The 20637-nt window shown below is 42.3% G+C and overlaps 1 protein-coding gene across 1 annotated transcript in view; it reads right to left on the bottom strand.

Moving 5' to 3' along the window:
• The window catches only part of dpp6a (dipeptidyl-peptidase 6a), a 189050-nt gene that overhangs the window by 45464 nt on the left and 122949 nt on the right, over positions 1-20637 (bottom strand). The window contains exons 4-7 of the mRNA XM_064332581.1: positions 14662-14761; positions 13562-13636; positions 11804-11856; positions 10721-10802 (exon numbers count right to left, since the gene is read on the bottom strand). Coding sequence (XP_064188651.1) covers positions 10721-10802; positions 11804-11856; positions 13562-13636; positions 14662-14761 — 310 coding nt within the window. The remainder of the gene's footprint in view (positions 1-10720; positions 10803-11803; positions 11857-13561; positions 13637-14661; positions 14762-20637) is intronic.

Genomic DNA, 20637 nt, shown 5'->3' with positions numbered 1-20637 from the left:
GATTGAGAATAACTGTGGTGATAAGGTCAAACCACGTGAGGAGGAAATAGGGCTCTAGAAGCATACTGTGTATGTGTTACATGCTAGCATGTCGGCCAGTGTGGAAAGGCTCAGGTAAAGAACTTTGTTAATCAATGTAACTGTTCTGGAAGAAAATAGCAGAAACAGCGACAGGATAGAAGAAGCAGACAGTTGTGTTTGAGTCAGCAGCATTGCTATGCTGGCTGACTCAATGGTTATATCTGAGAGCATATTAGAGGAAGTTACAGCATCATCACACAAAGCACAGCTGGGAGAGTGAGGCCTCATGAACCCCAAAATGGACGGAGTAATCATGTGCCTCCATTAGCATTATTTGGGCCTTTGGTTCATACAAAACAATGATTGATGCGCCGGTGCACACTAGCTCCACTCATCATGGAGTCTAAGGAGCATCACAGAGTGTCTGGTCTAATAAGCTGAGGTACAGGATGAGACGTTTCTAGAGGCAAAACAGAGGCGGGGTCTTAAAAGCTCAGTTTGTGAGCCATGCTGATGGCAAGAGAAGGGATTAGGAAACAAAAACATTTTATAACCCTTATCGCACAGCCACGCTTTCCCCTTTCCTCAAAAGCCAGTTTCCACCCCCACACATGGAGCTCCACACTTTCCTGCATACTTAAATTATACAAATAAAAAGAGCCTTATTTCCAGTTGTCTAGAGTTAGACGAGGGAAACGTAATCCATTTTAAATCCTCACCAAAGTGAAAGGACCGATTACTGAAACTACTGCAAAAAAAAAACAAAAATGGCAAGTGCACAAGATTATTAGCAAAAGAGGCCAAAAAAGCAGTATGAATTTTTTCTACTTGTCTGCGTCAGTGCTGTAGAACAATAAGTAAAAAACACTACTTCCATTTCTGCATTTTTTTCTGGCCCCAGGACATAATGAACTGAGAATGACTTTTCCAAATACATTTTTTAACTCGGCACAGATTGCATGGAAGTGTTTTAAAAATAAAAAAAGTTTCAATGATTATATATCATATAATCATGATTGTGCACTGCTCAAGGAGACATCCTGTCTGTGATTAAGCTCCCTTCACTCTAAATTCTCTGAAAGGCTCAATGATTGGATTGTAAACGCTCTGTAAAAGCCCTATGATTGGTTCACATATGCTCTGTTAAGGTTATTGCTTTGTAAAAGGCTTGATGCTTGCTTTGTAAAGACTTTATAATGGCTGTATGACTGGTGTATAAATGCTCTATACATGTTGTATGTATGTCTGGTTTGTAAACCCTTTGTAAAGGCTCCATGATGAGTTCATAACGGCTCTATGAAGTTTTATAGAAGGGGTTCTCAACTAAGGTGTGAGAATGTGAGAATCTTTATTGTTCAATCATTGATTTTGAATTTAGTTCCAACTTAAGATGACATGAAAGGCATTAAAAGCATGTTTGAATGCTCGGGGAGTACTGATACACAGTAAATCTGATCACTGATCTTTAGTCCTCACCACACAATCAAACCTGGACTCACACAGTATGGCGCTAACAGTCTGCTTTACCAACACACCTAAACATTTAGAAAGGTTACAGAAGTACATTTAAACCCAAAATATGACATGCTGTAGGTTTTTAAATATTTCCTTCCAGGGGAATAATCTGGCATGACAGTGATCAGTACTTCATATTCAGAATCCATCACTGGTGCTGAGCCGTGCTGAGCCAGTCTGTCAGAGCCATGATAATTCCGTGCACGACCAGTGAGCCTTCGGCATTCGGAAGAGACGAAAGGCGACATGCAGCACAAATGGTGTCGATGTGACACGCACCGTGACATCACCGTTTCAGAGCACGTGTCTGCGTGGGCGAGGTCCTGAGTGTGTACATGAGCGCACGCGAGCGCGTTGCTCGGCAATGACAGATGACAGCGGCCCCGGTGTCCCGGTCTTGCTGCCAAAGCATGTCTCCCACCCGCCTCCCCGTTTCTGATGGAGGTGACCTTGGCTGGACTCGCAGGAGCGGAAGCATAGGTCCTCACGTGACGCACGTTTGCCATTCGTGTGCTGGTGCGTGGGCTTGCATCTATGTGTGTGTATCTGCAAGTGAGCTCTATGTCTGTGAGTGTATGTAAGTGTGTGCCAGTACGGACATGTGTGTGTTTGTGTGCATATGTGAGTGTGTGTGTGTGTGTGTGTGTGCATGTATGTGTATTCATGGACATGTGTTAATAATAATAATAATAATAATTATTATTATTATTTTATTTTTAGGGTACCCAAATTTATGTGTGTGTGTGTGTGTGTGTGTGTTCATGTGGGTCTTTTGTCAGTATGTACATGTGTGAAGGCACTGTATGTCTGCATTACACACAATTATTTCAGCATTACCAGATGCAGGAAGCAATACTGAGCACCATTATTATGTGTGTTTGGAATATTGGATTAAAATTTTCACACTGATCACTTAAAATGACCACAGTGTCTGCAGGATTTTAGCTAGTGTCATCACTTAAGGTCTTAACCCCCCAAGCTACTGACTGTGTGTCATTCACCAACATAACTCCAACATAGAACTTATTAAAAATAAATTCAATCCAGATTTACAATGAATAGCAAATATCTTTTTACAAATATCTTTATTTTCTTGGGAAATGAATGAATTGAACCATCTGAACATATATGTAGGGACAAAGACTTGATTTGGTTCTGTACTTGACAATTTTATATGTATAAGCAAACAGTTCACATGTTGTTAAAGTTTAAAGTACAAATTCTCACCTTTTATTTTAGAGTATTTTATACACTTTGGTTTCACCCTGTAGAAATTGCAGAACTTTGTATACCCAGCAGCCCCCCCCCCCCCCTCCTCATTTCAGGGGACTGTGGCGTTTGGAACATATTAATGTTATGTAAATGAAAGTCATGTACTGTGTTGCGTATTCTTTGCAGGCAATGACTGCTTAAAGTCTGTGACCCATAGAAATCAGCAGATGTCAAGTACCTTCTCTGGTGATGCTCTGCCAGGCCTGTACTGCAGCCATCTTCAGCTCCTGCTTGTTTCAGGGGCTGAAGTTATGTCTTCAGCATATGAAACACATTTTCAATTGGATTCAGATCCGGTGAATGACTTAGCCAGTCAAGAATTTTCCTAAAATCTGCATTATGGGTGATTTTTGAAACAGTTCAATGAAGTTCACATAGTATGCTGTAAACATCAAACCGCAGAATCCATATGCATTCTACAGACAGGTAAAGTACACCATTTCAACCGTGCCATGATCCGGCCATTCCAGCTCTTGAAACCTTCCTGTCTGTATAGCAGCCTTTTACATTTAGTGGGATTTGCAGTAGGCCGTGCCATTTCCACAGTGCGAGGGCCTGACCGTACACCCACGCGCAGCATTGCGGCTCTGATTGAGGATTAGAGTGTTGGCCTTTGAGCTCTTCCCTGTATGTCTGGCATGGCCAGGGCATACTCAAGCTCTCTCCTGGGGAAAATGCTCCATTAACGGCTGTCTGCGGAAGACTTCCAGTCGGGGAAATATGCCATCCAGATGACGAAGGCTGCAAAACCTTCTGTGTCCATCATATTGAAGAATGGTGCAATTTGCCCTTGGTTGCTCTTTGTTACATTGTCACAATGCAACGTCCATGCCTCTCCAGCACTTGCTGAAATAGGATCTCTGGGTTCTGTTGATGTCCCTCAATCTTAATGTCATAGTGTTCTTTGCTTTGCCTTTTGCCAGTAGGCGACAGATGGTACCAAGGTAATCAGCCCACAGATATTGGGAGCTGCAGGCTGTCTGCTAAAATATGTAATACAGGTCTCTTGCCACCATCTGAGGGTAGGTATCACCTGATAATATGTACCCATAGACACCTGAAAACTTTCTGAGGTGCCATTTAACAAAACTACATAAGAACAAAAAATTGTGCCTTTGACTAGGGTTATATATGGTTCCAAAAATAAATGTAATTACCTGAACCACACATTTTGAAATCTGAAATTTGAAAAATTACATGAATCTATTTGGAACATAACATAAATAAACTGTAAGCAATTTATTTTGTGCCTGGGACCACAAATGACCCAATTCAGGCACATTAATATTTATTTAGTCATTGATTGGGTAAAGGGACTCTGACACACACTGTTTACATGGTCTAAACTGGCTGCTGATTGAAAGGAAAACACAAACCCGCAGTCTCTCAGGCTGCTGGTTTAGAGTATCCAGTACTGTGTCAGGCCTGGTCTTAAACACCCCACGGGTTAAATGTCTGATGAAAGTTATGTTTTACAGTCTCTGATGCTTTTATGTCAAATAGTCCCTTGATCATATCATGATTACAATGGTTCATTAATTAATCATTAATTAAAAGTAATTAATAATTAATAGAATGGCAATCGGGAGTGAAAGATCAAGAACTACTCAATTCAACAGATTTGCTAATTCAATTGCGGTGGGATGTTCAATACACTACAGTCTAATGATTCACTCCATTCAGTTTATTTTTATAGTGTATCAGACTTGACCAATGCTTGAAAATGAGTCCATAGAAGGGTTCTGGGTTCAGAATAACTCCAGATGAATATAGAGTTTGCCATGAATCATTAATAACCTACGGCCTGTGACACTGCTCTTATGTTAATAGTACTTTTCTTGAAGTACAAGAGTCAACTTCATTTTTCTGCAAGTTTAAGCCGCTTCTTTCTTACGCTCATTAATTGGCTGCCTAGCTACTGCTGCTCACACCCTGAAGAACATGTAAACCGCAACGCACAGGAAGTTTTAAAAGCATTAATCTGCTTCTCTAAATAAAGGTTTTATAGTAAAACACACAAAGATCAAAACAAGGATTTTTATTTTTTGTAGAATGTGTCATTTTTTGTTTACTACGATTACCTTAATGTAATTATATTTGACTACCAGAAGCATTTCCAAGCATATTTTCAGTATATCCCTGTTTCCACAAGAAATGACAAGCACTACAAGCCACTGGATAAGTCCTGCAATTGTAGGAATCTACCTGGAAATTTATCTCAATGTAAACTCAGAGTCTGTTACTTTGGGACAATTATTACTACATTACAACCTTAATACAAATGAAGAAAAAACATCACGCATATCTACTGTTGTAAAGACTTTCTTTCTGGAATCAGGACCATCTGCCATTCATGACTAACGAAACAAAACATCAGCACTGAATGTCAGAATATCAGGCAATTAATCCAGTTGTTCTATTACATGTAATACAGTGAACGGGAATGCTTGTTAATGTGGTGGACAACAAGAAGAAGAATACTTTCTTCCCTCTCTAACAAAGTCCACCCACAAAAAGAATAAAGCCAATCCAAATGGTGGACAAAGACACTGTGTGTTTCCCTTCTTTTGATTATAACTTCACTACAGATTGTGGAAGATCATTGAGGAAACAGAAACAGAGACAAAGGACCCTATTTCGGAGATACTGGTAGCGAAACTTCCTGAACTTGAGTAAAATTTGGTTACTAATTTGGCCCTGTGCAAATTGAATATTTTTCACTTCCACCCAGTTTTGTAGCCTTGCGGCCTGCAATAAATCTATTTACATCAACATGGAGTGGGCAGTGCAATGAGGGAGTCAATAGAAACATTTGCTGCCGTAAATATGCACAAAAAATGCTAAAAGAAATGCTAAACTAAAAAATAATACAGTTATTGACATAAGCTTTATTTTCCAACATGTGTAAACTAGTGTGCTTGATTAATGATTCATTGGAATCAACCAAAGTCTTACATTTTTTAAATAAAAAAATATTTCACAAAAACAAGTTCCACAATTATTGGCACACCCTGGTTTAATACTTTGTAAACAACCCAGGCAAAGATGACAGCCATGAGTCTTTTCCTATAATTTGTGAAAAGGTTAGAGAACACATTTGGAGGGATTTTTGACCATTGTCCCATGTAGAACTTTTCAGAATCATTGATATCTTTGGGTTTGCGCTTATGGACCCTCTCCCCTCTTCAGTTCAGACCACAGGTTTTTGATGGAATTTCAGTCTGGAGAAATCAACTGGATAACATGGATGTTGATTTCACTTAAGCATTTCTGTTTAGATTTTGATGTATGCTTGATGTCATTGTCCTGCTGGACAATCTACCTATCACTAAGTCCTAGCTTCTTAGCAGAGACAATCAAATTTTCTGCCAGAAGTTCCTGGTACTTTGTTGATTTAATTGTGCCATTGATTTAAAATAGTGCCCCAGGACCACTGCCAGCAAAACATCTCCAAAATATCAATGACCCACCTCCATATTTGACCGTAGGTATGAGGTGCTTCTCCTGTATGCATTCCTCTTTTGCCGCCAAACATGTCGATGGTGTGTATGGCCAAAACGTTCAATTTTGGTCTCATCTGACAATAGCACTCTCTTCCAGTCATAATTCCAATGAGGGTTAGCAAGCTCCAGATTCTTGGTTTTGTTTATTGTGCTCAGTAAGGGCTGTCTTCGTGCCACCCTTCCAAAGAGTTTGTTGGTATGGAGATGCCATTTTATGTTTTTTTTAGACTTGTTGACCGCAAGAAACAAACCAATCTCTGCAATTCTTAAACAGTGATCCTTGGGTTATTAATGGCCTCCCTCACCACCTTCCTCACCGTCCGTGGGGACCCCATGCACTTGCTTCCTCTTCCTGGCAAATTTGCAACCATTCCACATGTTTTACACCATTTAAGTGGTATATTTAACCGTTTATGTCTTTTTTGTACCCATTACCAAACTTGTGACGGTAAATTACCATCGGTCTCTTCTGAATTGACAGTTATTTGGCTTTTCCCATGCTGATGGATGACAAAGGGATTTTTTATGCTTGTTACCTCATTTTTATTCTCTAGTGAAAGTGGAAGTGATGGAATGATGCAATGTAGTTCCTTTAGACTGAGATGAACTAAATTAAGTAAAATTGTATCGCCAATTTCATTTTGTTTGATTTTACTTACAATAATTGTTGGGGGGTGCCAATAATTATGGCACCTATGGTTTTTAGAAAAAAATCGATTACTTAATAAAAAAAACATTGAAGCATGAGAGTAAATGTATTGAAATAAAAGTATATAGTTTTCCAATATGTTTGAACATAACATATAGATTATTATCTGTGTCATTTATTATATGCAGCCTTTTTTCTTTATTTTTATTAAGAGTGCCAATAATTCTGGAGCCCACTGTATATATGTGTACAGTAGAACATTTTAGATATAAAATCAGAGAATAAATGTTTAAATTATTTTAAATGCAATTGAAGATTTTGAGCCTACTTTAAAGAATGACTATTTAAGAATATGAACCATATCTTTGAAATTGTTACTCTCATTACTGCTACCCAATTTGTAAGCTACTCTCATTTTGTAGCCATAGTCTGTAGTGTAAATGAACCAATAATCAAACAAGCTACTGTACAATCGTGATCTCATTTGATCCGCTCATTATTGTGGAGAATTATACAGTGACATGGAGAAGTGTGCAACATAAAAAATACAAATAAATAGATGCATATAAACATATAAAACAGAACAGAGGCAAAATGTTTCAGAATGAAAAAACCTTAATTCCCAAGAGGACCAACTGTACATAACTACATTTATTCAACAAACATATCTTGACAATCTGACATGTTGTACAAAATGGTATAATATCCAAAAAACTGTCTTGTGTGATAGCTTGTCTGTGCATATGTTTAATGCTATAGCAAAAAATATAGCACATTGCACCTGCTTTGGGGCCTTATTTTATCAGGATAAAAACCCAGTCACATTATGAAACAGAATTTGCACAGCGCCAGATGTTTGCATTGACACATCCCTACTTAGCTAACCAACTCATGTTGACAGAAACAGGTTTATTGCAAACCACAAAACTACCAAACTGGGTAGAGTAGGGATATTATATTTTGCATGTGACCAAATGAGCAATTATACTCATACCCAGGTGTGTGTGCCATCCTTGCCACCGAAATTCAGCCAGGTGTGCATGTGCACATGTCTGCATAATGTATATGCTTACATGTGTGCATGTCAGGTATAAACGTGTGTGAGTATGGCTGAAAAAAGAACCTTGCGAGCATTTCTTTCCTTGACATGTTTGCCTTTAGTAATCTCTGGAGGGTTTTTGCCAAAATAAGCCGGCTACACAGATAGACTGACTTGGCTCAGTCCTGCGAACAGCAAGCAGTGGCCGCAAGGTGGGTTACTTCATGACTAATGGAAAGAAATTGTGTCTGGTATCAATTCAGTCAGAAGTCTAATTAATCCAGCAGTTAGATTACCCACAATTAATTACTTCAGCCACTCTGGTGTGATTACTTACAGTCTGTCTTATGTGGCATATCAGCACACCACTGCTGTGATTGTGCTATGCTGTGGAGCTGAGTGCTGGCCTATGCTGCTAACTGTGCTATGCTGCGTTGGAGCTGAGTGCTGGCCTATGTTGCTAACTGTGCTATGCTGTGCTGGAGCTGAGTGCTGGCTTATGCTGCTAACTGTGCAATGCTGTGCTGGAGCTGAATGCTGGCCTATGTTGCTAACTGTGCTATGCTGTGCTGGAGCTGAGTGCTGGCTTATGCTGCTAACTGTGCTATGCTGTGCTGGAGCTGAGTGCTGGCTTATGCTGCTAACTGTGCTATGCTGTGCTGGAGCTGAGTGCTGGCTTATGCTGCTGACTATGCAATTATGTGCTGCAGCTGAGTGCTGGCCTATGCTGCTAACTGTGCTATGCTGTGCTGGAGCTGAGTTCTGGCTTATGCTGCTAACTGTGCTATGCTGTGCTGGAGCTGAGTGCTGGCTTATGCTGCTAACTGTGCTATGCTGTGCTGGAGCTGAGTGCTGGCTTATGCTGCTGACTATGCAATTATGTTCTGCAGCTGAGTGCTGGCCTATGTTGCTAACTGTGCTATGCTCTGCTGGAGCTGAGTGCTGGCTTATGCTGCTAACTGTGCTATGCTGTGCTGGAGCTGAGTGCTGGCTTATGCTGCTAACTGTGCTATGCTGCGTTGGAGCTGAGTGCTGGCTTATGCTGCTAACTGTGCTATGCTGTGCTGGAGCTGAGTGCTGGCTTATGCTGCTAACTGTGCAATTTGGTTCTGGAGCTGAGTGCTGGCCTACGTTGCTAACTGTGCTATGCTGTGCTGGGACTGAGTGCTGGCTTATCCTACATAATTTGATAAAAACTGATAAACTGCTAAACAAAAATGTCCTGCTATGACTGACAACTGAAGACACCCTTAATTATTATTATTTGGGCCAGGGGACATGATGAAGTGTATCACGACAAATTCTTTATAAAAGTGTCATATACCATTTGATTGTATAAAAATTGCCCCATGCTTTGATGATGCAGTATTGTCAAAGCATCGTTTAAATCCAGTTTCTCAGTTACAAGATAACAGAATTTGCTCATCTGAGAAATAAAAAAACTGTCAGAGACATAGGCCAAACCTTAGGCTTACCAAAATCAGCTATTTGGAAGATCATTAAGAAGAAAGAGATCACTGGCACGGTCAGTAATCTTAAAGGGCCTGGTAAGCCAAGGAAGACATCTACAGTTGATGACCAAAAAAATGTCACCATAAAGAAGAAATAACCCCAAACACCTGTCCATCAGATCAGAGGCATCTTCAGGAGGCAGGTGTGGATGCGTCGGTTACTACTGTACACAGGCGACTTTAGGAACAGAAACAGGATGGCTAGGATACAGTTTGCTAAAAAGTACCTAACGGAGCCTGCAGAGTTATGAACAAAAGTCTTGTGGACAGATTTGTGGACAAGACTTGTATCAGAGTGATAGCAAGAGCAAAATGTGGAGGCCAAAAGGAATTGCCTGAGATCTGAAGCACCTCCCTAATCAATGAAACATGATGGCCGGGGTGCTATGGTTTGGGCATGTATGGCTGCCACAGATACTAGTTCACTTGTCTTCATTGATCAAGTTCAAGCATACTTCCAATCTCATTCATCCTACAGCAAGACAAAGTGCTGTAATTTCTACAGGGTGAAACCAACGTATATATTGTAGAAATACTATTATACAAAAGGTGATAATCTGAACTATAACCACTTGTGAATTGTTTGATTACAGAACCACAATAAGAAAAAAACTCTTTGTCCCAAACATGTAACTCACCGTAGATGGGCATTTTTGTGAGAATGGCAGGGAGATTAGTGCCTGGTTATTAGTAAGTGCCTCAGTAATAGTCTTTATGGTGCAGCATAATGGTATAGTGGGACATGCAGTGTGTCTTAATTTCCAACAAGCATTTCAGTTCAAAAACAGAATTATAACTGATTATGAGAACAGGCCATTCTGCCCATCTGGGCTCATGATTTTGCCAAAGGTCTAGACTGGGGATATCAGTTCTTTAGCCTTTTTCAGTGTTTCAGTACGTAAATAATTAATTGAAATTGCTGATTAGCAATTCCCAGAGTCCCCAGACCTTGTTTCAAAGACCTAAGCTGGCAACTTATTGAAAAGAAACCAGAAAAACCTGAGGTTGAGGCCCTCCAGGAGATTGATACCCCTGGTCTAAAGAGTAACTACCGATGTCACAAGCCTGGTCTTGAGCACTGCAAGGTTCTTAAAAGAGCCATAGGGTCTCTAGTTAGCATACAGCAGTGGTGATACAGAACAAGAGTGATCACGCTTTAGGAGTCTAAAGTGAGACTTGTTTAGGACAGAAATGAGAAATTGGCCCTTACCAGCTGCTGGCCCTTTGGTCCCCACCCGGCGTACTGCAGCTGAACGTTCCGCACTTCTGGTGGATTCAGATTCCAGGTCTCCCTACAGACAGCAGTGTGCACACAAGGCCATCTTACACACAGGAGACTTTTTTACACACATAAAGCTGAGCTGAACACAAGGCCATCTTACATACAGGAGACTTTTTTTACACACATAAAGCTGAGCTGAACACAAGGCCATGTTACACACAGGAGACTTTTTTACACACATAAAGCTGAGCTGAACACAAGGCCATGTTACACACAGGAGACTTTTTTTACACACATAAAGCTGAGCTGAACACAAGGCCATCTTACACAAAGGGATTTTTTTACTCTCCCTCCGCTGGCACCGTATCCCATCACATCATAGATTTACACTTCAGAGAAGTGATGATGACCGAACATGGAATGATCGTGATTTATTCAGCGATGTTCAGTCTTTTTTACTACACAAGTAGCCTATGATCCATAAGTGAATCCATTTATTCAAATACACACTACAAAAATTTGGCTGTCAGTTGAAATAGATCCAGGAGGGACAAAAGGTATTTGCTTTCAAGTTTGTCACATGAATACTTTGCTGTGCATTCTGCTGAAGGGTAAACCAGAAGTTCCCCACCTGTAATGTTAACCTGCAGTCCTCTGTTCATTGTTCAAATTTAAGTGACCACACAGAACAGGATGAGAGAGACCCCACAAAGTGGGTGAAATGTGCTTTCTTCGTGTGAATAAAGTAAGGTCATAACCATGTGCTTCCAACCATAATGCTAAACAAATCCACTAGATGGCAGCAGAGCAAGACAGCCCTGGCAGTGCAAAAGCTTGGCTTCATTCATCCACACATAAATCAATAAGCACTTCGCAGCTTTTTACGATAACAACATAATGAGCTGAAATAGTGAGTGAAAGAAATGTAACGATAAAGTCATAAACTGTAAAAACACAAATACTAAAATGTGCCGCTGCGGCTCAGTTTTATTCGTTTAATCGAAGCATAATTTACAAATACCTAGAAACACACAAAAAAAATACAGTCTTCTCAAAATGACAACTACTTACGGAGTCTCCAGGCTACAGATGATGTAAGACGCCGTGAAAGAGTGCTGATAGACCTGTAAGCAGAAGAAACGTGTTCACGTTAATAACTGCCTTACAATGAAAACCACCGGGTATATTTACCGCTGGCCTCCCAAATGGACATGAATGAGCAGCTCTTCTGTTTACGGTGATTCAACAAATGACCATTTTGCAGCACTAAGCTAAACTTCTATCATGTCACAATTTCATAAAATAAAAACATTCATTTCTTACTGGACATCTTTTAAATGAGAACAGCAGGGATGTCAGCATAGCTCTGTGCCATTTTAATGTAAAATGTTCCATAACATTTCATAATGTGAGAGCTATATGAAGGGTATATTTTAGTCAAGCTGGCATGATTAGAGTTTGTTTTTCAGTGACAGAAATATTATACTGCTGTCATTCATATGCCTACTCAGGTTACACAATAGGCAGAAAGAGGAGGCAGGTTTAAACCGGCATATTTGCAGTCCTGTGGTTGTACCCTCTGCCTCCTTCATCGCCCACACCCACCCCTCAGATGACAACAGCTGGTAGGAGTGATGTCATCAATCATGGCTGAGCAGCACTTCCAACGCTTCCAACACACCTCCACGCCCCAAAGCCATTTTTTTGAACGCTGTTTTACCATTTTATTTATTCAAATGTCAGCTGTGACCAGGATCCTCCTGTCTGCTGTGGGGATTATCCGTGCCAGTCACGGTCCCGTTTAGGGGCTTATCCAGCGACGCATGGGACAAACAGACGGGCGGAGTTGTCGCCCCCCTCCCCCCACCCCCCACCCCCCACCCGTACCCCTCCAGCTACGGCCCTTTGAGAGTCAGAACCTTCCCGGGCATCGCAGCGTCTCAGCGGACACCGGACTCGCTGGCGTACATTTTATTTTTTAACACGCTGCAGAATAACTTGGAAATGTGCTGTGCTTTCTGAACGGAGACAGGTGGGGGTTACAGGTGCAGAACAGAGCACCCTGTACAGCGGTGAGCTTCAAAAGTGCAACTTCCCACAGCAATGTCCAGAGCCTGAGGCTGGAGCATGGGCCTCAAAACAGACCAAAACTCCAATTCCCATGAGAACCCCTGCGACTGATGTACAAGCAGGTTCTCGGGGTGGGTTGAGCCATTTTGAATGGAGCTGGGCTCAGGCCACTTCACCGTGCAGGATGTGCCTGGGTCTCTTCTAAAATGTTTGCTCAGGGCAAAGGGACCGTGTACCCAAGAAACAAGGATGGTGACATCATAACCACAATAAGTTCAAATTGTAAGTTAGGATAGCCCACCTTTCTGAGGCAAGTGACAAAACATTTCTGATAAATCTGGCCTCAATCATCTGAGAAATATCTCATGGTTTAGCAGACGCTAACATTCGAGGCATGTTTGAAAATGTCATATTCTGTAACCAATTCGCCCAGCCTGGAGCTACTGAGGTACCGTAAATTTCCCCACACAATGGTACAGTCTAGGGAGGTGACCCCATGGTCAGCCCTCTGTAAACATCGCTACTGCCCTGTATCAGCAAGTTGGCCTTGTTTTTGTGTTCCCTGGAAAGTTTTACCATCACCGCAGGCACTCGTGTGTAACAGACCCTCCCCCCTCACCCCCCCCCCCCCCACCCCACCACCCCACCCCTCTCATGATTACTCTCAGCCCCATGTTGTCGCCCACACAGCCACATGAAATATTGCTTGTCACAGCGGCAATTTGAAAGAAAAAAAGTAAATAAATGAAGGGTTCTCACTGGGACAACATTGTAGGCGAGCAGCACATGCTTCATGTCGGGGGACACATCGTACTTGCTGGCTTTGTACATATCCTGGGAGGGAGTGAGGAGAGAGAGAGGGGGGGGGGGAGAGAGAGAGAGAGAGACAGGGGAGAGAGAGGGAGAGATGACACCTTTAACCATGCATAAGATTTTCATTAATACAGTTCTTAAATGACTGCGTTTGACAGATTGCTTCCTACAAAACGCACACATGAAACCATTAATCTTGCCTCAATACATAGATTTCAGACAAACACAATGTTGTGTGTCGCCGTCTCGGCCGCTTCCAGCCTCATTTTACACACTGGTCCCTGGGCAGTCCGCGCAAAATGCTAACAAGTGTCCACAGAATAACTGCTTACCGCAGCACCCTTTATCCTTCACTGAAAACAGTGAAATAATCAGGTATTACATTCAATCTTTTTTCCTGCATGCTTCTTTTGGTCAACATCAGCAAGACCAACCTTAATGTTATTCCATGAATCGTACCAAATAACGCCAGTTGGATCTCATTGGATGTTGTGGTGTGGGGATGGCTGGTTTAAGCAGCCACACCTGCCCTGGGTCAAGCTAATTAGACCTGGCTAGTTAGATAATTGGTTATGAATTAGATAATTGGCCAGGCTAATTGGGCCCAGGAACAGGGGTGGCTGCACCTGTGCGTAGTGAGGTAATCAGTGCGCACAGGTTAAATCTGCCATCCCCACCCACACAAGGGAGCCTCTCTGTCATGACAGTGTTTTACATCTGCTCATTTGGCTGTACCATCTTGCCAAACCTTGTAAATAAATGTGGACTATTTGAACATCTTCTCCCTGTGTCTCTGTGCTGGAAGGCCCCTTGGAAAGCCACTTCGGTGGCCTGTGGCAGGCGTGTTTGCCACAGATGTAAACTGATGGCATGCCAGAACTCTAATGCATGCGATAATGCTGTGAACAGATTATACATATTCACTTGCTTTCTAAATTGAATTGCAAAACAACTTTTTACTATTGCTTTTTTTATACAACATATTTTTATTTAGCATATTCCCAATTATTTATTCCCATACATGAATCTAAGGTAAAAGAACTTACAAACTTTTTCTGGTCCACCAAAACCCTCTTTTCCTTCGTCTCGACGTTGTGCACGACCACGTCGCCGTCACGCGTCGTCGAGCTACGGAGACATATAGGGCTGACAGTACATACATACTACATTTGGCTAGCTGACGCTTATCCAGAGCGACTAAAACAGTGTAACAATCAGGATCAACCTTAGTCCATGAATAAAATGAGAAAGCTTAATAGGCATCAGTAGGACATGCTATCAACCACACACACACTGTCTTCCTTCTGGAAAGATTTCTGGTTGCTGTGGTCATTTGCTGTGGGCAGCCCATCTCCAGGTCAGTGTCCGATGACACATGTGATGATGACACTGCGTTGCCGGGTGGCCCGAGCTTCCACCAACGACCCGAAAGTGATGCTCTGCCCACGTGTGCGAGCCAGAAGCAAGGAAAATATAGGAACGTGACAGCACTTTTTATATATAGACCCCTCAATTCAGGACACCATAATATTTGAGACAAATGGCTTCACAGGCGGTTCTGATTAGTCAGGTGTGTTCAGTTGCTTCCTTAGGTCAGGTATAAGAGAGCTTTCAGTTTCTAGTTTTGATTATAGCCTTTTAATTGCCTTTGGAGTCTTTTTGGCATTTGCCAGCATGAGGAACAGAGTTGTGCCAATAAAAGTCAAGGAAGCCATTATAAGACTGAGAAATAAGAAAACACCGTCAAAGACCAGCCAAACCTTTGGAACATCATTAAACTGGAACATCAACTGTTTGGAACATCATTAAAAAGAAAGAGAACACTGGACAGCTCAAAAATCATAAGCAGCCGAGTATTGCACAGTCCAGAATCACACTGAGTGTTTGTTATCCACATTTTCTCAGAGAGCTTTCCAAGTGTAATCCCCAGGTCTGCATAAAGTTAGCATCCCCTCCCAAATCAAAAATGCGTGCTACCATTACTTGATATTTATGGTGATGTTGAAAAGCACACATTTTCTCTTGCCCCCAGGATTGACATCCAACAGGGGGCAGCACGTTGTGGTTCACACAGGGGCTCACAGCGACATTCGGCATGCGTCCTGTCACCTGTCCCTCTCGGGAGAGTGGGAAGACTCAGTAAAACGTTCAGTGTTTAATCAACTCTTGCAGAGTACTTGTGGTCCCCATTGGACTCGTGCGCACTCTGTTAGAGCTGAATTAGCACTGGACGATTTACCGTGCGTTTTTGTGTTTTTCCCTTTCCCTGGTAAAAAGCTTTGCCCTTTAAGATAAAATCCCATGGGCACTGCCTCCCCCATCCCCTCTCATGTTTAAACCCCGCTGGTTCCCCCCCGCGGGCATGAGCACTGAGCAAATGCGACAGAGCGGCCATCTGAATATGGATTCCGCATTGGCATGCAGCGCCCGCGTCCTTCCAAATAACAAATAATGCGACTGGAAACGGGAAATAACACAAGTCCAGTCACGGTGGCGGATGCGCCAAGTCTGCACGCGAGAGCAAAACAAAGTTTTGGATGGCCCTTTGATACGGAAGCGAACGGGCTTCAGAATAGTAGAGGGTACACCAGTACGACAAATTACCTCTTTGCAAAGAAGCAACGGTGCATTGGATACAAGATATGAGATTACCCCTCTGGTTGGCACCGAAATGCTTCTCTGTGCTCTTGCTTTTCGCCAATGCATTGCCATAATGTTAAATCTGATGTCTTTCCACTTCAATCAGTGATAAGTGGCCTTAGCTTCTATTTGGTTCTTTTAGTTTCAGAATATTAGTCATCTAAACAACACCCACGTAATTGTTTAGATGTTACATCACCCCGTAATACATGCCCCTTTAAATATTTCTGATCAGTTATCATCTCTTGCATGCCACATCCACCCCATATCCCACAACTTGCTCTCCTACCACTGTCAAAATAGGCCAACCATTGTTATTTATTCACATCTATATATACCAGAGCATACATGTTCTTTGAAATGTAGGTTATAAATGTTGAATAAATAAATGAAAACAAGGACCATTGGTTCAGCCAGATTTGGTTGTGTGACCTGAGACCCTTCCTGGAATCCTTATTACATTTCACATATGCCTCTCCCAAGGTCATGATACCCCAAAGCTCTGGGGTATGCCATCTTCTGCCCCCCTACACATCCCCTGGCCCCTCTCTCTGTTCCCCTCTCCCTCCATGGCCAGGGTATGTTGCACTGCATCACTCCCTCCCTCCCTCCCTCCCTCCATCCATCTCCTTTTTGTTTGCCTCAGGATTCCATATCCTACACATGCTTTTTTAGATTCTGCAGGACACTGCATCCAACTCATTCTCCACATGCCCACAGGCAGACCCCCTGTCTTGTCAAACCTCACAACCTCTTTCTTGCTAGACATACTTCCTGTGTACGTGCTACTCCCTCTGTCTGTCTGTCTGTCTGTCTGGCACTCAAATCATTTTGTCTCACTCATGCAGTGACATTCAGAAAACAGTGACAAATTAAGTTTTGAGTAGAGACGTTGAAGACGTGCCAAATTCATAATGAAATGGCATGCACAAAGATGATGAAGAAGATAAATGAAGAAGATGACAGTGAAAATTGCAATGACGGTGACGATGGTGATTATGCCATATCAATGACGAAGATGATGAAGATGAATATGATGAAGGTGATGCCAGTGATGTTGATCATGTTGATGTGGATGATGATGATATTGAAGCTGATAATATCAGTCATTATGACAAAAGTGATAGACACCCTTCCCCTCTCCTCTTCTTCACCTAGCTTAACTGGCCCTCTTCCACTGAACACATTACTGTGCTTTGATATCCTCCACCCACCAACACCCACAGCCCCCTGCCAACCCCCCCTCCCCTCCACCAAAATTTTAGCCTCCCTCATCACTAGCCCCCCATGTTCAACACTGTCTCAAATGCCCCTACACACCCCCCCCTCCCTCCACCCAGCACACTCCTTCCAACAGCACAGACCCTGTACTTTCCTTCCCCTTGTACAACCATCTGTTCGCTCGGCGATAATCTGTCTCCAACGACGACTCGCACACGCCGCCGCGCAAAAGCCATTCAATTAATCTCTATTTAGCACTGTAATCCATGCGGCGCGCCCGTCGACGGGCCCGCAGTTCGCTCTGCTTCGTCGCCCCGAGCCGCTGGCCCCGCGCCACGCTACAGCTGATCACGGCGAGCCCCGGACTGCCGCTGCTCAGCGCCATTAACTCTGGAGCTGCGCTGGAGCAGAGATCTCATTGTTCCTGGAGCGGGGCGTTGTTCTAGACCGCGCGTCGCTGACCTCACTGGCCCGCCTGCACCCGCAGTGCAGGAAAACTGCGCTGCGCAGTGCAGGATGATTACGGAACTTGGGCTTGTAGGAGAGAAGGTTGCAGGTTCAAATATCCCAAGTGGGGCACAGTGGCTGAACCCTTGATCAGAAGTATTTAACCCAAATTGCTTCAATAAATTTCCAGCTGCATGAATCTAGTGTATGTAAAGCCTGTAAGCTTTTTTTTTTTTTAAGATGTTTAACTGAACTGTACTGTAAAATGACATCTTTACACTAGTGCCTAAGGGTAATAACACACACCCTTGCCTAATAGGGAGTTAAAGACATTTTATTTGTTTAAAAGTTACTTGTTGGTCAAACTAAACATTGAACGCAGTTTAAGGCTAAAACTGGTCCATAAAGAGGATACTACTCTCATAGTAATGACAGGAGAGTCTATGAAGGTTTGTGGTGCCTGTAATGGGTGGAGCCAGTATGCACTGTAAATCAGTGACCTTGCTCTTCATAGCCACAATTCAATGATCTTTATGTTCCTAATACACAGCTGGCACCCTAGTGCATAAAGTACCCTAATAACCTGTTTCCAAAGAAGTAGTCTCCTCTACATGGAAGAGTAGAGTACAGAAGGCCTGTCTCCTGTTCAGCCATGACTGGGAAACACATTATTCACAAACACCACCTTGCAGGAGGAACAGAATGTTATTAGGAGGGATGGGACCAAAGGAAAAGTCTGTGAGCAGGGTGAATCTCTGAAACGGACTGACACACACAGAGGCTTTTCCCCTATAGGGACATTTCCTTTGCTTCTATCACAGTTTGACTTTTTGACCACCGCAAGTTCTCCCTTTTCGTAACAGTAACCGTTGAGGTTTGAGTCCTCCTTTCTTTTCGTGAAATCAGGCCCTCGTGAAGTCTGGATTGAGATGCCTCTCCCTCAGATAAATAAGAAGGCTTCTTAAATGGCACACTGAAGGAATTACAGCTCCCCACTGCTACAAAATCAAAGAGCCCCCCCTACATGGCATCGCCACCCTAAATCTCAGCTGCCCTCTGGCACAGGTGAGCTATAAAAAGGAAATGGGATCATAAAAAATTTCACTGAACTTTTAATTAAACCTCCACACTCGTATGTGTGTGTGCACACCCACCCACGCATGCACACACACACAAAAACACAACACTCACTACACATACACATATTATATACATACACACACATGCACACACAGACAAAACACACACAAAAAAACAATACCCACCCACACACCTACACCCATTCAAACTTTTTCACAGAATTGTAACACTGCCCTAGTTCAATAAAAATAAATAAATAAAATTGACTTTCTGGGTGTTATGTATTTTGCTGTGTACTATAACATGAACTTTAAAGTTGTAAGTGGAGAGATTCAACAGAAGTTCCGTTCAGGGTTTCTGAGACCAAACAAGAATCCAGCCACTGAATTCCATCCAGAGAGTTTTGGGGTTTTCATTATCATTTACAGTACAGTTGATGATGATTGAGGGTGTCATTCAACCTCATTAACCACAATGGGGCACCGCTGAATGGCCAGTGCACAATGCAAATGATGCTGAAAACAAAGAGCAATGAGCAAGCAAAAATGGATGTAAATCTCATTTCAACTTTTGGGGGACAACAAACAAGAAATTTTCTGTAGGATTTTTTGGTCACAGTGGTAACAGTACCGCTCAATACAATGGGATAATATTGGCAAGACCATTTTAATGTCTTCTTAAAGTTTGGGGGGGGGGGGGTTTGTGTCCTCCCTGTCTCCCCTAGGATCTACTGTACGTCCATGAGCATAAATATAATATTTGAATTGCTTTCACATTCCACATCACAAGCATTTTGTGCTGTGGTCCTAATTAATGGCACAATTAGGTTCAAAGCACAAGCATGCTCGGTGGACAGACCCCAGGAGGGTTCACTTCAAAGGCTGCTGTCTAGGCAAATGGAGAGTGAGATTTGTGACTATACATGTACAGTACATGCTCAAAGAGGAAACTGGAACCTGGGCAGTCAACTGTTGTAGTTTTGTTTGTGTGTGAGTGTGTGGCATGTGTGTGTGTGTCTGTGTGTGTTATGCACATGCTCTTCCATTTACAATCAAAATTCACACATTCTACAAGGTGCTGACATAGTTTAAGTAACGCATGGCATATTTACTGTTTTATTAAAGGGGTTTGCTGATTATTGACTGTCTGGGTCAAAGTCAAACTTGTTACAATTATATAAAATGGTTTTATTTAAAGGGCTGTATCGCTTTTCACTTTGTGGATGTCTGAGATTTCTGCATATTCTTCAGGAAATAATAAGGTGAGGTGGTTTTCTCCATAACATTTCATGATTGATAGATAAAATATTTTGTGTTTTAATGAGTACAGGTCCACTCTAATTAAACACAAATATCCATGACCTAAAACTGACCCTACAGTTTCATAGGCCAAGCATAACACACCATCTTGTTCTGGCCCTGGCCTGTGGAGATCATGTGACCCATGCAAATTGGAATTAAACAAGTGAGGTTCCTTGTGACAGTGACACGTTAGCTTCAGTGTTTAGTTACAGGCTATCTTGTCAGCACCTAAAATTACCAGGAGTCTTCAAGGTGTTACCTGAGGTTATCATCAGGCATCCCAGAGGACAGCCCATTTAGTGCCAGAAAATTAGCTCATTAAAGTGAGACTAG

Source organism: Anguilla rostrata, chromosome 4, assembly GCF_018555375.3.
Source record: "Anguilla rostrata isolate EN2019 chromosome 4, ASM1855537v3, whole genome shotgun sequence".
Classification (NCBI taxonomy): Eukaryota; Metazoa; Chordata; class Actinopteri; order Anguilliformes; family Anguillidae; genus Anguilla; species Anguilla rostrata.
The sequence above is the reverse complement of the archived record's forward strand: the minus strand, read 5'-3'. Positions and strand labels throughout refer to the sequence as shown.